Genomic DNA, 13,050 nt, shown 5'->3' with positions numbered 1-13,050 from the left:
GCTTGTTAATGTGTGATGATGGGGTGATTTTTGTCTCATAATTTGCCCTCACAATAACCCTGGGAGATGAGTTCTATTATCATTCTCACTTTACAGGTGAGGAAACTGAATCAAACAGAGGTGAAGTGACTCACCTAAAGTCACACAGTCAGAAAGTATCTGAAGCTAAATTTGAACACAGGTCTTCCTGACTCCAGGCCCAGGGCTTTATCCATTGACTTATCTAATTTCCTCATACTATCACAAGATCTGGAGCTTAGAGGGGTCTTAGAGATGACCTAATCCAATTCCCATATTTTGTAGATGAAGAAACTAATGCCTAGAGAGGGGAAATGACTTTGAGAAATCCAGTAGTAGAAAGGAGGCAGTTTTCGATGGATGGAGTGGTTGCCTTGGAGTTAGGAAGATGTGGGTCCAAATTCTGCTTCTAACACTGGCTACAAAACCTTGGAGAAATCACTAGTTCTTTCTGAGCCTCAGTTTCCTCATCTGTAAAAGGAGGATAAATCCCTACATCTCAGGTTATGATGAAGCTGAAATAATAAAATGTAGGGAAAAGCACTTTGAGAACCTTAAGGCATTATAGACACGTTCATTAACAAAAGGGGGAAAGGCAGGAATCTCCAGTGTCTGAGCCCAAAGGGAATGGGGCCAGTAGCAGGACTTCTGAGTACTGTACAGGCCGAGAAGAAAGAACATTTATTGACCCTTGTATCACACCATCAGCCAGTAGGACTTGCTTAAATATTTCTCTTCTATCAAGCTGTCCAGCCGAGTGGCACATGGTAGCTGAATCAAGGTTGTCACCGTTTCCATGGGATAATGAGAGACTGAATGTGAGCTCCTCATTCTCTTTCAATTCTTGGTCTCACAGCAATTTTCATTCAGACCATGGACTCACTGAATTATCTGAGCTGGAAGAAACCATGGAGGTCATCTTGCCCAAGGCTCTCATTTCACAGCTGGGAAACCAAAGGCAACAACACCCTAGAAGTCTTAGAGTTTCTTTTCAAGGTGACATAGGCAGATACAAGTCTCACAACATTTCCTTAATTTGATTTATTTCCAAGTGTCACATTCGTCCAAGGAAAAGACCAGAAGGACATGTTTGCTTCTATCTTTACAGAAATGCTTCAATAAGATTTAGAAAAAATCCCAGGAAATAAAATAAGACTTCGCTTCAATGACCTTATCATTCTATTTTAATGGCAGTTGCTGGACATGAGTCAATTACAACAAAAGGAATGTGTACAAGAATTCACCAAGGGACATTTCCAAGTGACTGTGGATACAGAAGTCATTTAAAACACTTTGGACCTTGCAACTAATCAGTAAAATTAAATCTTGCCAAAAACAAATAATTTGTGATTGCCGCCATTTTGGATACCCTGTGCTCAGATTCATTCTAACTTTTCAGTTTCATGCTGAGTGGACCCAACACTATATCCCTTCCCCCACCAACTCATTTACTCACCATGGAAACACCAAGCTCAAAACAACCAAATTACAACCTTTGGAATGCCTGTGTATGCTACTTTCTGGGCCTGGGTGAGCATTCTGGTATGGATGTCCATGTTCTGGGTAAAAATTTACCCACCAGGGCCTAAATCAGTATCTTCCCTAAAGTGGCCAAAAGCAAGGAGGTGGAAACACTCAATTCCCAGTAGCAAGAACAGGAAGAGGAAAGCATATCGCGATTGCAATTTTGAAGCATGACTTAGGCCTAACCTAGTCATCGAGGACAACTGTAGAAACTGTCACATTCATCTCACTGCTGCTAGAGGCTGATGTCAGCTGGATACTCCTATCAGTGGGAGGGATCTTCCCGCCAACTATCTCATCTGTGTTTCTCTTGGGCCGAAGCAAAATAATGTAGCACTTGGGAGCAAATACACAGCCAAGCAAACCGAAGCTTGATGCCAAGATGGCAAAGATTTCCACGGCCACTTTGAACTTGCCCTTGGTGCTTAAGTAAGCGGGGACGAAAGAGATCCAGACAATGAAGAACACCAGCATTCCAAAAGTGATGCACTTTGCCTCGTTGTAATTATCAGGCAGTTTGCGGGCAACAAAGGTGGTTAGGAAGGAGAGCAGGGCCAGAAAGGCATCAAATCCAAAGACTGAGCACAGGAACTCGATGGACCCTTCATTGCATTCCAGAATGATCTTTATGTTTTGGGACTCCATGTTTTTGTAAACTTTCGGGGGCATCATCACCAAATAGGCAGTGCAAAGACCTGTCTCAATGAGAACTGAAATGAGGACGATGAGCTTTTGATAAATGGGCCGGATAGAGATAAATCTGACTTTTGATCTGGACACTCTGTAGGATAAAAACAACGCAATGGTTTTACCTAAAATGCAGGAGAGACAAAGAGAAAAGCCCATAGCAAGTGTCACCTGGCGGGCCATGCAAGACCAGTCGTAGGGCTTGCCGATGAAGAGGAGAGAAGTAAGAAGTGTGATGATAAGAGAAAGCTGGAGAAGAAAACTTAACTCCCGGTCGTTGGCTTTGGCCAAGGGAGTTTTCCTATAAATCACGTACACAACAGTGACGGCTAGCACCACCAAAGCCCCAAAGATAGACAGAGCCACGAGGGTAAAGCCCAAGGCTTCATCATAAGCCAGGAATTCCACCTCTTTCAATACACAATCATCTTTGGCAGCGTTGGACCAGTAATCTTCATGGCATTTGGTGCACTCCCGTGAACCTGGAAAACAAACAGCAGGAAAACAAAGTCTTCGGGGCAGGTAGGGAGTTATATTTTCTTGTACCACGATGAAAGAGTTAGAGATCTTAGAGTTTATCTAGACCAACCCCTTCATTTTACAGATGAGGAAACTGAGGTTCACGTAGGTTAGTGACTTGTCAAGACCCATGCCCTGGGTAATAGCAAAGCATCAGGGAAGGTGCTAGATTTGGAGTCAGAGGCCCTGTGTTCAAATCATAGCCCTAGCACTTACTACCTGAGTGACCTTAGGAAAGTCACTAAATCTTTTGGGCCTCAGTTTCCTCATCTGTAGAATTAATGGATTGGTCCAGATGACTCTTAAGGCCCCTGCTGGTTTCTGATAAAGCAATCAAGAAGCATTTATTAAGCACTTACTATGAGCTTAAGAACTGTGCCAAGTGCTGGATATACAAATGTAAAGGCAAAACAGTTCTTGTTTACAATGAGCTTATATTTTTACCAGGAAAGTAGCTATAATATATTATATACATATATATGTATGCATGCATGTGTACATGTGTATGTATGTTTGTACATATGTGTGCACACAAATATGTGTATATATGTGAATATGCTATATATGAATATGTGTGTGTATCTGTATTTTTGTGTGTAAATATATATATATATATACACACACACACACATACACACATACATGTGTAGATATATAAAATACAAGCTCATTTCAGTGGCGAAGCACTAGGTGCCAGGGGTGTAAGAAAAACCTTATGTAGGGTAGGAAGTTGTACTTGAAGAGAATTATGAAAAAGGTTGGAATTCTTAGGTGAAAGGGAAGAGGAAATCTATTTCAGGCATGGGGAAGAACTTGAGAAAAAGTATGTAGATGGGAGATGGACACTGTATGAGAAGAACAGCATAAAGACCAGTTTAGTGAACCACCAAGGGCAGGGACAGGGTGTGTGTTGAGGCTAAAATGGGCCTAATTGGGAGCCATGTTGTGAAGGGTTTAATATGCATGAGAGAGCAGCTTGCTTTTGATCCTGGTCTGCTAAGAAGCCACATATGAGGAAACGGAGGCCCAGAGAGATGGACTGACTTGCCTGAGGTCATATAGAAAGTAAATAGCAGAGAGTTCTCTGTATTTGCATCCTCTGCCCAGGTCCCTGGCACATAGTAGGCACTTAATACTTATTGACTGATCCGTCTGAGTTTTTGTTAACACCATTGCTGGTTCTCACATCCCCTTTTGATTCTCCTCTTTCAAATAAAACAGGATAATCCTGATCTTTGTAACAAATAAGCAGAATCAAGCAAAGCAAGCCCACATTTGCCATATTCAAAAAATGGTTGCCTCACTCTGCAGCTTGAGTCCGTTGCTTTCTGCCAGGAGATGATTTATTAGCAGTACTCTGGAATTGTGGGTAGTTGTTTTCACTTCCATTTATAATATCATTCCTGGGGTGGTAATTGAGCCTGCATGTCATTGTTCTGCTAATGCTCCCTTTCTTTGCATTTGGTGAGGAATGTTTGTATTTGCCATAGGTAAGTTCACTTTAGGCATCATGCAAGAGATTTTAATTATGAAAATAATGCAATGACTTTGTTCCAAAAGGCCATCTCACATCACTGACACAGAAATCAACAACAACAACAACAACTATTTTTGAAATGTACAGAAATGAAAGACAACAGGGAAAAGCTCATTTACCTATTATTAATTTAAAAAAAAACCTCACTACTACAAAAACAAAATGCACCCAACCATCTGTTTCATAAATGGCAAAAAACGACTTCACTATACCTGGCTGAGAGGACACATGACCATCTGCACATGGGATACAATCAAAACAGCATATCGGCTCCCCTTGCCGAATCCCCTTCCTGGTTCCAGGTTTACAAAGATCGGTGCACACTGATTTGGGGCGCTAAAGAGAGCAAGACACAGGCTTTTTTATTCTCCAACATTAATGACACTGAAACTTGGGTGATAGGACCAGATCCAGGTCTAGAATGCCACAGAGCTCTTCCTCCACTTCCCTCCCTTCTCCTCCTCTCCTACCTCCCCACTCTAGACCAAGGGTTTAGTTTGGAAAAGACCAGAAATGGAAAACCTAACCCGGGGCATTGCTCCCAGCTCTGCCTTGTGGCACCCCCAGGGACAGAAAAGAAAGATGGTCCAAATTCCAATCCATCCTTCACTAGCATAGACTGTCTATGTGTCTGTTCCCCTTCAGTAATATGCAAAAGAATCCCATGAAAGTGGAAACAGAGCAGGTCTCTTCCAACTCAGTATTTGCCTCCCCACCCTGAAAAAAAAAAAGTGCTCTTCTGGCTTGGGAACAATTACCTAAGTCCTTTTTTCCTCTTCATGTCCTTTAGAAAGACAAAAATCATGAGTAAGACTAGACCCTGGATATATTGTCCCTATCTAACTAGCATTGATATCACCATCATCCTGATAATAGCTAATGTGAAAATGGTGCTTTAAGGTTTGCAAAGTGCTTTTTACTAATAATATCTCATTCCATCCTCGTGACAACCCTTCAAGGTAGTGCTATTATTAGCCTTATTTTACAGATGAGGAGGCTGAAGCAAACAGGGGTTAAAGGACTTGCCCAGGGTCACACAGCTAATATCTGAAGCCAAATTTGAACTCGGGTCTCCCTAACTCCGTGAAAATTGTTAGATATATCCTCTAAAATATTGGAAAGCCATATGCCGACACCATAGGAAATTGGTGAAACAAGGAAAAGGTTGATTTGTGGGAACATTCAAGGTGTGATGATCTAATGAAGGCTGTTAGTAACTTGTTTATCTCTTCCTTCTCTAGGATCTTCTGTAGCTCCTTCCCACTCCTTCTCCTCACTGCCCTCAGGCACAGGTGGGTCATCCTGAGCTTGATCCAAGTCCTTCACATGGCCCAGCACCTCTCCTAGTTTTCAGTCTCTTTCTTTCCACCATCATACTTCTTAAATGAATAATGTACAGCCAAGGCCTCTTTCCTCATGAATCATTCCCTCTTCAGCTTCTTGTAATATGAAATCAATTTCACCAATCAATTTAATCTAGTCCATCCCTACTATTGTTCTGAAACTGCTCTTTCAATGATGCCTTCCCACTTGCCAAATTCAATGGCCTTTTAAATAAAAATATATTCTCCTTGAATTCTCTTCAACATGTGATCCTGTAGACCAAATCTTCCTCCTTTAAACTCTCTCTTCCCTTGACTGCCTTGGCATAACACTTCTCTGGCTGTCCTGCTTTTTAATACATACCCTGGGTCTCTGCCCCAGCCCCTCCCCAGCCACAATTGGGATCTTTACTTTAAGAGTTGGTCTGTTTCAAGTGGCTAGGTGGTGCAGTGAGTAAAGTGCTGGCCCTGGAGTCAGGAGGACCTGAGTTTGGTTCCGGCCTCAGACACTTAACACTCACACACACAAAAAAAAAAACTAGCTGTGTAACCTTGGGCAAGTTACTTAACCCCAACTGCCCTCCAAAAAGGCAAAAAAAAAAACAAAAACTTGGTCTGTTGACCTGCTTTCTTCTTCCTATAATCTCTTGTTTCAGAGAATTCATCAATTTTTAACCTTGACATTCCATCTGTGTTTAAGATCTGTCTTTCCAACCAGTCAATATTGATTATTTTTTGCTATTTGGAGGTGAGCCAGGGAAATAGAAGAATATGGGAAGGATCAGGGGAGGTAAGTGTGATTTGAATTGGAGAGTAGTTGACCAACAGTGGTGGAACTATCAGTCACACACCCAATCTGAAAATGTTTGTGAAATAGTATCATGGTCCCAGAATGAGACTGGGTTAATGCAAATGGCAGCAGGGAGAAGTGGGATAAGACAGTAAGTGGAAAGGAGTGGAATGAGGAAAGGTGGAAGCAGGGGAACCAGTCAGCTAAGGGACTGCAACATCTTAGAGCTGCCTCTCCTCCCTAGATCTCTCTAGGATTCCTTGAGTTCAAGAAGTATATTAAGTGGCCACCCTCTTCCCTGCCCACCTATTATTTTACAGCACCAGCACAATGGGACAAAGAAGGCACTGACTTTTTGAGGGCTTTGCAACTCTATATTCCTGGATGGGGCTGACATTTCATTAAGGGAAACCATTAGGTTACAAAGCTTGGCTTTCTGGGAAATGGTAGGCATTTGCTTTTACTGAGACCTTCTCTAGCCTTTGACAGCACCAGAGTAACCCCTGGGCCAAGGTTCCTACTGCTCCTTGTCCCCTTCAACCAACTGCTTCACTCCCTGCCAAACCTTTCCAATCTGCACCTCTGTGAGATTAAGAGCCTCTCTCCCAAATCACTCTGGGCCAGGTCTGTGGCTAGGAACACTAACGTTGCCACCATCCTGCACTTCTAAAAAGGAAACACCAGGGGCTTATTAGGGGGTGGAGTCAAGATGGCAGAGTAGAAACAAGACTTCCTCGGGGCTCCAGCTTCCACCTTCCCCAATTCATGTAAAAGGGGGACTCTGAACAAACTTTGGAGCTACAGAACCCACAAAATGACACAGAGAAGCTAACCTCCAGCTGAGGACAGGCCAGCAGGAATCGGTCAGCTCAGTGCTCTGGGAGCTGAGCCCAGCCCCACAAGCCAGAGGTTTTACCCCAGGGTAGGCCTGACCAACTATCAGCTGGAGGGGCTTCAGATCACCAGCAGCTGTGGCAGTTTCCAGAATTATCAACACATAGATGCAAAGGACAAAGTGAGAGGGCAAGAAGCAGCTGAGGCACGGTGGCGCAGCCACAGCCATGTGGTAGCTTCAGCTCCTGGCCTGCAGAGTGTAGGGGGACCAAGCGACCAGTCTGAGGGGCAATCGCTCTTGCTTTAACCTGCTTGAATCTGGATTGCGGTCTGGGGTAGAGGTCCTGAGGCATGTGTCCAGCTTACCAGAGTGTGTGGAGGCCTCAGAGAGGGCACTCAACTAATACCTTTGGCAGCTGAGAAAACCCCAGCATTTGGTACAAAGCTCCCCTGTCTGGTGGCAGAGTCCTACTTTGGCAAAAAGTCCAGGGGTCAAGTGACTGAGTGGTGACATGAGCAGGCAAAGGAAGCAAAATAAACAGGGTACCCCAACATTAGACTCCTATTTTGGGGACATAAAGGAACAAAGCATGGAACAGGAGGAAGACAGTAAAGTCAGAACTCCTGCACCAAAAGCTTCAAAGAAAAATACAAGCTGGTTACAGGCCATAGAGGACCTTAAGAAGCAAATAAGAGAAGTGGAGGAAAAACTGGGAAGAGAAATGAAAACAATGCAAGAAAATGATGAAATGAGAGTCAACAGCCTGACTGAGGAAAATAATACCTTAAAAAATAGACTAACTTAAATGGCAAAAGAGGCTCAAAAAGGCAATGAGGAGAAGGATGCCTTAAAAGCTGAATTTACCAGATGGAAAAAGAATTTCAAAAGCTCACTGAGGAGAATCATTCCTTCAGAATTAGATTGGAGCAAATGGAAGCTAGTGACTTTATGAGAAATCAAGATGCTGTTAAACAGATCCAAACAAATGAAAGGATAAAAGGCAATGTGAAATATCTCATGGGAAAAACCACTGACCTGGAAAATAGATCCAGGAGAGATAATTTAGAAATTATTGGACTACCTGAAAGCCATGATCAAAGAAAGAACCTACAAATCATCCTCCAAGGAATTCTCAAAGAAAACTGCCCTGATGTTTTAGAACCAGAGGGCAAAATAGAGGTTGAAAGAATCCACTGATCACCTCCTGAAAAAGATCCCAAAAAGAAAAATCCTAGGAATATTATAGCCAGGTTCTGAAATTCCCAGATCAAGGAGAGAATATTACAAGCAGCCAGGAAGAAACAATTTGAATATTGTGGAAACACAATCAAGATAACCCAGGATCTGGCAGCTTCTACACTGAGGGATTGAAGGGCTTGGAATATGATATTCAGGAGGTCAAAGGAGCTGGGATTAAAACCAAGAATCAAGGGGCAGCCAGATCTCTCAGTGAGTAAGAGCACCGGCTTCAGTGTCAGGATGACCTGGGGATCAAATCTGGGCTCAGATACTTAGCACCACACCCCAGAAATAACTGGCCATGTAACCTTGAGCAAGTTACTTAACCCCAATTGCTTTAAAAAAAAAAACAAAAACCAAGAATCACCTTCCCAGAAAAACTGGGTATCATGTTTCAGGAGAAAATATGGTCATTCAGTGGAATAGAGGACTTTCAAGTATTCTTGATGAAAAAACCAGAGTTGAATAGAAAATTTGACATTCAGATACAAGAAGCAAGAGAAGCATGAGAAGGTAAACAGGGAGAAGAATCATAAGGAAATTATCAAAGTTGAACTACTTACATTCCTACATGGAAAAATTATAGTTATAACTGATGAAAGTTTTCTCAGTATGAAAATAGTTGAAAGGAATAGAAATATATATATGTATATATATACATTTATGTATGTATATGTATATATAGGAGGGTATATGAGCATATGAATACATATATGAATGTGTGTGTATATATGTTTACAGGTATACATAGACAGAGGGCACAGGACCAATTCAACAGGAAGGGATGATACTTAAAAGGTGAGATTAAGAAGTGAGAGAAGAATTTAACGAGTGGAGATGGGGAGAGACAGAATGGGGTAAACTCTCATATAGAAGAGGCAAGGGAAAATAGTTACAATGGAGGGGAAGAACAGGAAGGCAAAAAGGCAAAACCTTATTCCCATTGAATTTGGCTTGAGGAGGGAGTGGAGTACACACTAAATTGGGTATCTCACCCTCCAGGAGAGTAGGGGGGGAAGGGGATGAGAGGGGGATGATGGAAGAGAGGGCAGGCTGGGGGGAGGAAAGTTGGAAGCACCCACTTTTGAAAAGGGACAGGATCAAAGGAGAGAATAGAACAAGTGGGAGGTGGGATAGGAGGGAGGGAAATATAGTCAGTTTTTTTATAATATATCTACTATGGTAATGTTTTGCATTAGCTATACATGTACAACCTATACTGAATTGCTTATCTTCCCAGTAAGGATGGGTGACAAGGGAAGAAGGGAAGGAATCTGGAATTCAAAGTTTTAAAATCAAATGTTTAAATATATACAGTATTATTAATACTATTTTACATGTAATGGGGAAATAAGATATACAGGCACTGGGGCATAGAGACCCACTGGAAAAGTTGAAGGGGGTATGGGAGAAGATATGGGAGAGAGCAGATTGGAGGAGGGGATATCCTGTGGGACTGGTATTCTGGGGCGGTGGGTAGAACGAAATAGGGGAGAAAATTTGTAGCTCAAAATCTGGCGGAAATGAGTGATGTAAATCAGAAGTTAATAAAACATTTGAAAAATAAATAAATAAATGAGTGAATGAATAAATAAATAAATGAAAAGGAAACATGACCACTACCACCACTGTCAATGCAGGTTAGCATCTGCACAGCAATTACTATCAATTTAGAGGGTTGTCTAAATAAGTAGATTCAAACAAAATTTGAACCCAAATCTTCTGAGTATAAATCTTGAGTTCACTCCACTCTGAGGAAAGGATTAATAATTTATATAGAACTACTAGGTGTTAGGCAATGTGCTAAGAGCTTTGTACCAAGCTGCAAATTTGTTAATCTCTTCCCACCCACATCCACACCCCTCCCCCCACCAATGGGAAGGAAATTCTTTAGTTTGAGCACTAGACTTTAGGGGAAATAAAGGTGTATATCCAGCAAAAGGCTAGGGATTTGGAGACATCTAGGTGGTACAGTGGAGAGAGCACTGGGCCTGGAGTGAGGAACATTCATCTTTCCGAGTTCAAATCTGGCCTCAGACACTGTAACCCTGGGCAAGTCACGTCACCCTCTTTGCCTCAGCTTCCTCATCTGTAAAATCAGCTGAGAAGGTAATAGTGAATCAGTCCAGTATCTTTACCAAGAAAACCCCAAATGGGAGCACAAAGAATTAGACAAGACTGAAACAACAGAACAACAATGACAGTCATAAGATAAAGAGCAACCATAATGGTATTTGAAAGGAAATTTCTTTGTGTAGATCTATAAAATAGAGCCCAAGGTGACTCACCTCCAGCGTTTCAGTGTTCCAATATACGGGCTCGTTATTCATCACCAGCTCATATCCAGATGTCGTGAACTCATATTTTCCAATCTTCACAAAGTCAATTTTCCCAGTATCATTTAGTCGCCAGTTCAAGATATCATAAAATCCAGTCACGTCTCCATTTTCATCAAGTTTCAACGTGACACCATTGTGGGTTTCAAATGTAAGGTCTTTCATGTAGTACATTAACTAGAAACCAGGCAACAGTAATAGAAGCTTGTCAAAATCCTTGTAGTTTAGGAAACACAATTTTGTGATTTAAAAAAAATCAAGCATATTCTGAACCTATATAGTCATTTATGGACTTGGGTTTCCCCCTTAATCATTTAAAATCTATCTGTATTGGGATGAAGGAGAAGGCATATTATCGATATGGATGTACACAGATAGATGGTGAAACTGTTCTTAGGGACTTTTGAGCAGGAGAAAAAAGGGAATTGCATAACTTCCTAATTGCAGGTCACATGTAGAGCTACTTGTACGTTATAGCGAGATTCTTTATGTGGGATTGTAGGATATGGGGGTAACTAATAGCTAGATGAGGAAGGTCTTATCTATTAGCAGAGTGGAAGGCCATGGGGAGCCCTAAATCACTCCCATCCACTTCCTACCACACTTTTCACTGAAGTTTGAGATTCCTTTTATAGGTGGACCAGAATTCAAGACTGCCTCAAAGGACCATGCTAGGTACATTCATGCAATGCTTTTGCTTACACTAGATATGGTAGGATAAACAAATCTTATTTCAAAGTAAAATCATCAAATCCCTTTGTAATTCTTTGTATTAAGTACAATTTGCCCAGATGGGAAAAATTATAGTCAAATTACATACAAATTAGTTCTAATTTTTAAAAAATTCTTGTGTAATTTGGCACAATTGACATGTCTGATTCCTTTGAAACTGAATAGAATAAGCCTAACCTTCTTCAACATGACAATTCTTCAAATACTTGAAAATAGGTTATTTCCCCCTTCCCTTCTTAGGTCTTCTTCTGGATAGGATAAACATACTCTATTTTCTCAACCAATCTGTTGTCCAGTTGTCTCACTACCCTGGTTGTCCTCTTCTGGACTAGAACTCAGCTGGCCCTTCCTAAAATATGGTGCTGAACCCAATCCTCCAGAGGCCCCTGGATGAGGGCTGAGTGTATCAGAACTGGACTCTCCAGTTCTAATCACTGCCCTGCCCCCGCTTTGAACATGCCCCAGGTGAGCCATTTCACCTAGACTGCCCCCTCCCTCACAGTGTTGTCCAAAGACTTCTTACATTTGTAGTCCTTTCAATCTCTTCATACTTTTCTCACAAGAACTGTTTTCTGGCCACAATTCATCCTTCCTGTATTTAAGTCGACTCTTTGAGTCCAAGTGTAGAAATGCATTTGTCTCTCTAATACATCTGATGTTTTTCAACTTGTACCATCATTCTAGCCAGGATCTGAATCCCAATTCCTGTCATCCAGAATATTAGCCATCTCTCCTGTCTTTGGGCTGTTTGTGAATTAGGCAAGTGGGTACGTTATCTGGGTCATCATGCACACCACTGGTTAAAATCTCAAGCAGTGTAGATATGGCTGAGGTCAGATCTCTGAGGAATTCCACCAGAGCCCTCCCTCCAGCTGACACTGACCCATCTGGGTCCAGTCATTCAGTCAGTTTCCAATTCATCTGGTTATATTATTAGCCAGCCCATATCTCTCTATCTTTTCTATAAGAATATAATGATGGCTAACCTGACTGCCTCTTTAACAATGTGCTCTAAGCCAAGGCTTCCCAGCTGGGGGCTCAGAACGGCATGGGTGTGGCAAGGCATGTGTTAAGCTTTCCCTCACAATTCCAAGCCCATATAACCACACTTATGCCCTCATCCATCACTAATTTATGCCCCTTAGCTCCCAAACAAAGCTCAGCTGATAGCTCATCCCAAGTTGTCCTTTCTGCTGAATTCTCCCCCTTTTGTTTTCTCCCATCACATTGTTATACTTGAGCAGAGTCTTTTTAAAGGGCTACGAACACATTTCTTCATAGATTCATAGAAGCAGAAATTCCAAATTGGGAGAGAGCTTTGATATCATATAGCCCAGCCTTCTTATTTAAAGAAGAGAAAATTGAGGCCCAGAAGGTTAAGTCGTTTAATCAAAGTCATGGAGCTAGTAAGCGGTATATACCATCCAGGCTCTCTGATTCCAAACCCAGCTCACTTTCCTCTAAACCATTTGGTCTCCTTGAAAAATCAGATGGGCTTGGAAGTCAAAGGT

General features: G+C 41.9%; 1 protein-coding gene across 1 annotated transcript in view; it reads right to left on the bottom strand.

The window, feature by feature from the left end:
- Positions 1–1,728: 1,728 nt before the first annotated feature.
- The window catches only part of LOC138157790 (vomeronasal type-2 receptor 1-like), a 29,561-nt gene continuing 18,239 nt past the window's right edge, over positions 1,729–13,050 (bottom strand). Inside the window, exons 4-6 of the mRNA XM_069083618.1 lie at positions 10,760–10,984; positions 4,498–4,621; positions 1,729–2,711 (exon numbers count right to left, since the gene is read on the bottom strand). Coding sequence (XP_068939719.1) covers positions 1,729–2,711; positions 4,498–4,621; positions 10,760–10,984 — 1,332 coding nt within the window. The remainder of the gene's footprint in view (positions 2,712–4,497; positions 4,622–10,759; positions 10,985–13,050) is intronic.

Source organism: Petaurus breviceps, unplaced genomic scaffold (assembly GCF_028583685.1).
Source record: "Petaurus breviceps papuanus isolate PSGF00001 unplaced genomic scaffold, PetGlider_PUasm1.0 173, whole genome shotgun sequence".
Taxonomy (NCBI): domain Eukaryota; kingdom Metazoa; phylum Chordata; class Mammalia; order Diprotodontia; family Petauridae; genus Petaurus; species Petaurus breviceps.
The sequence above is the reverse complement of the archived record's forward strand: the minus strand, read 5'-3'. Positions and strand labels throughout refer to the sequence as shown.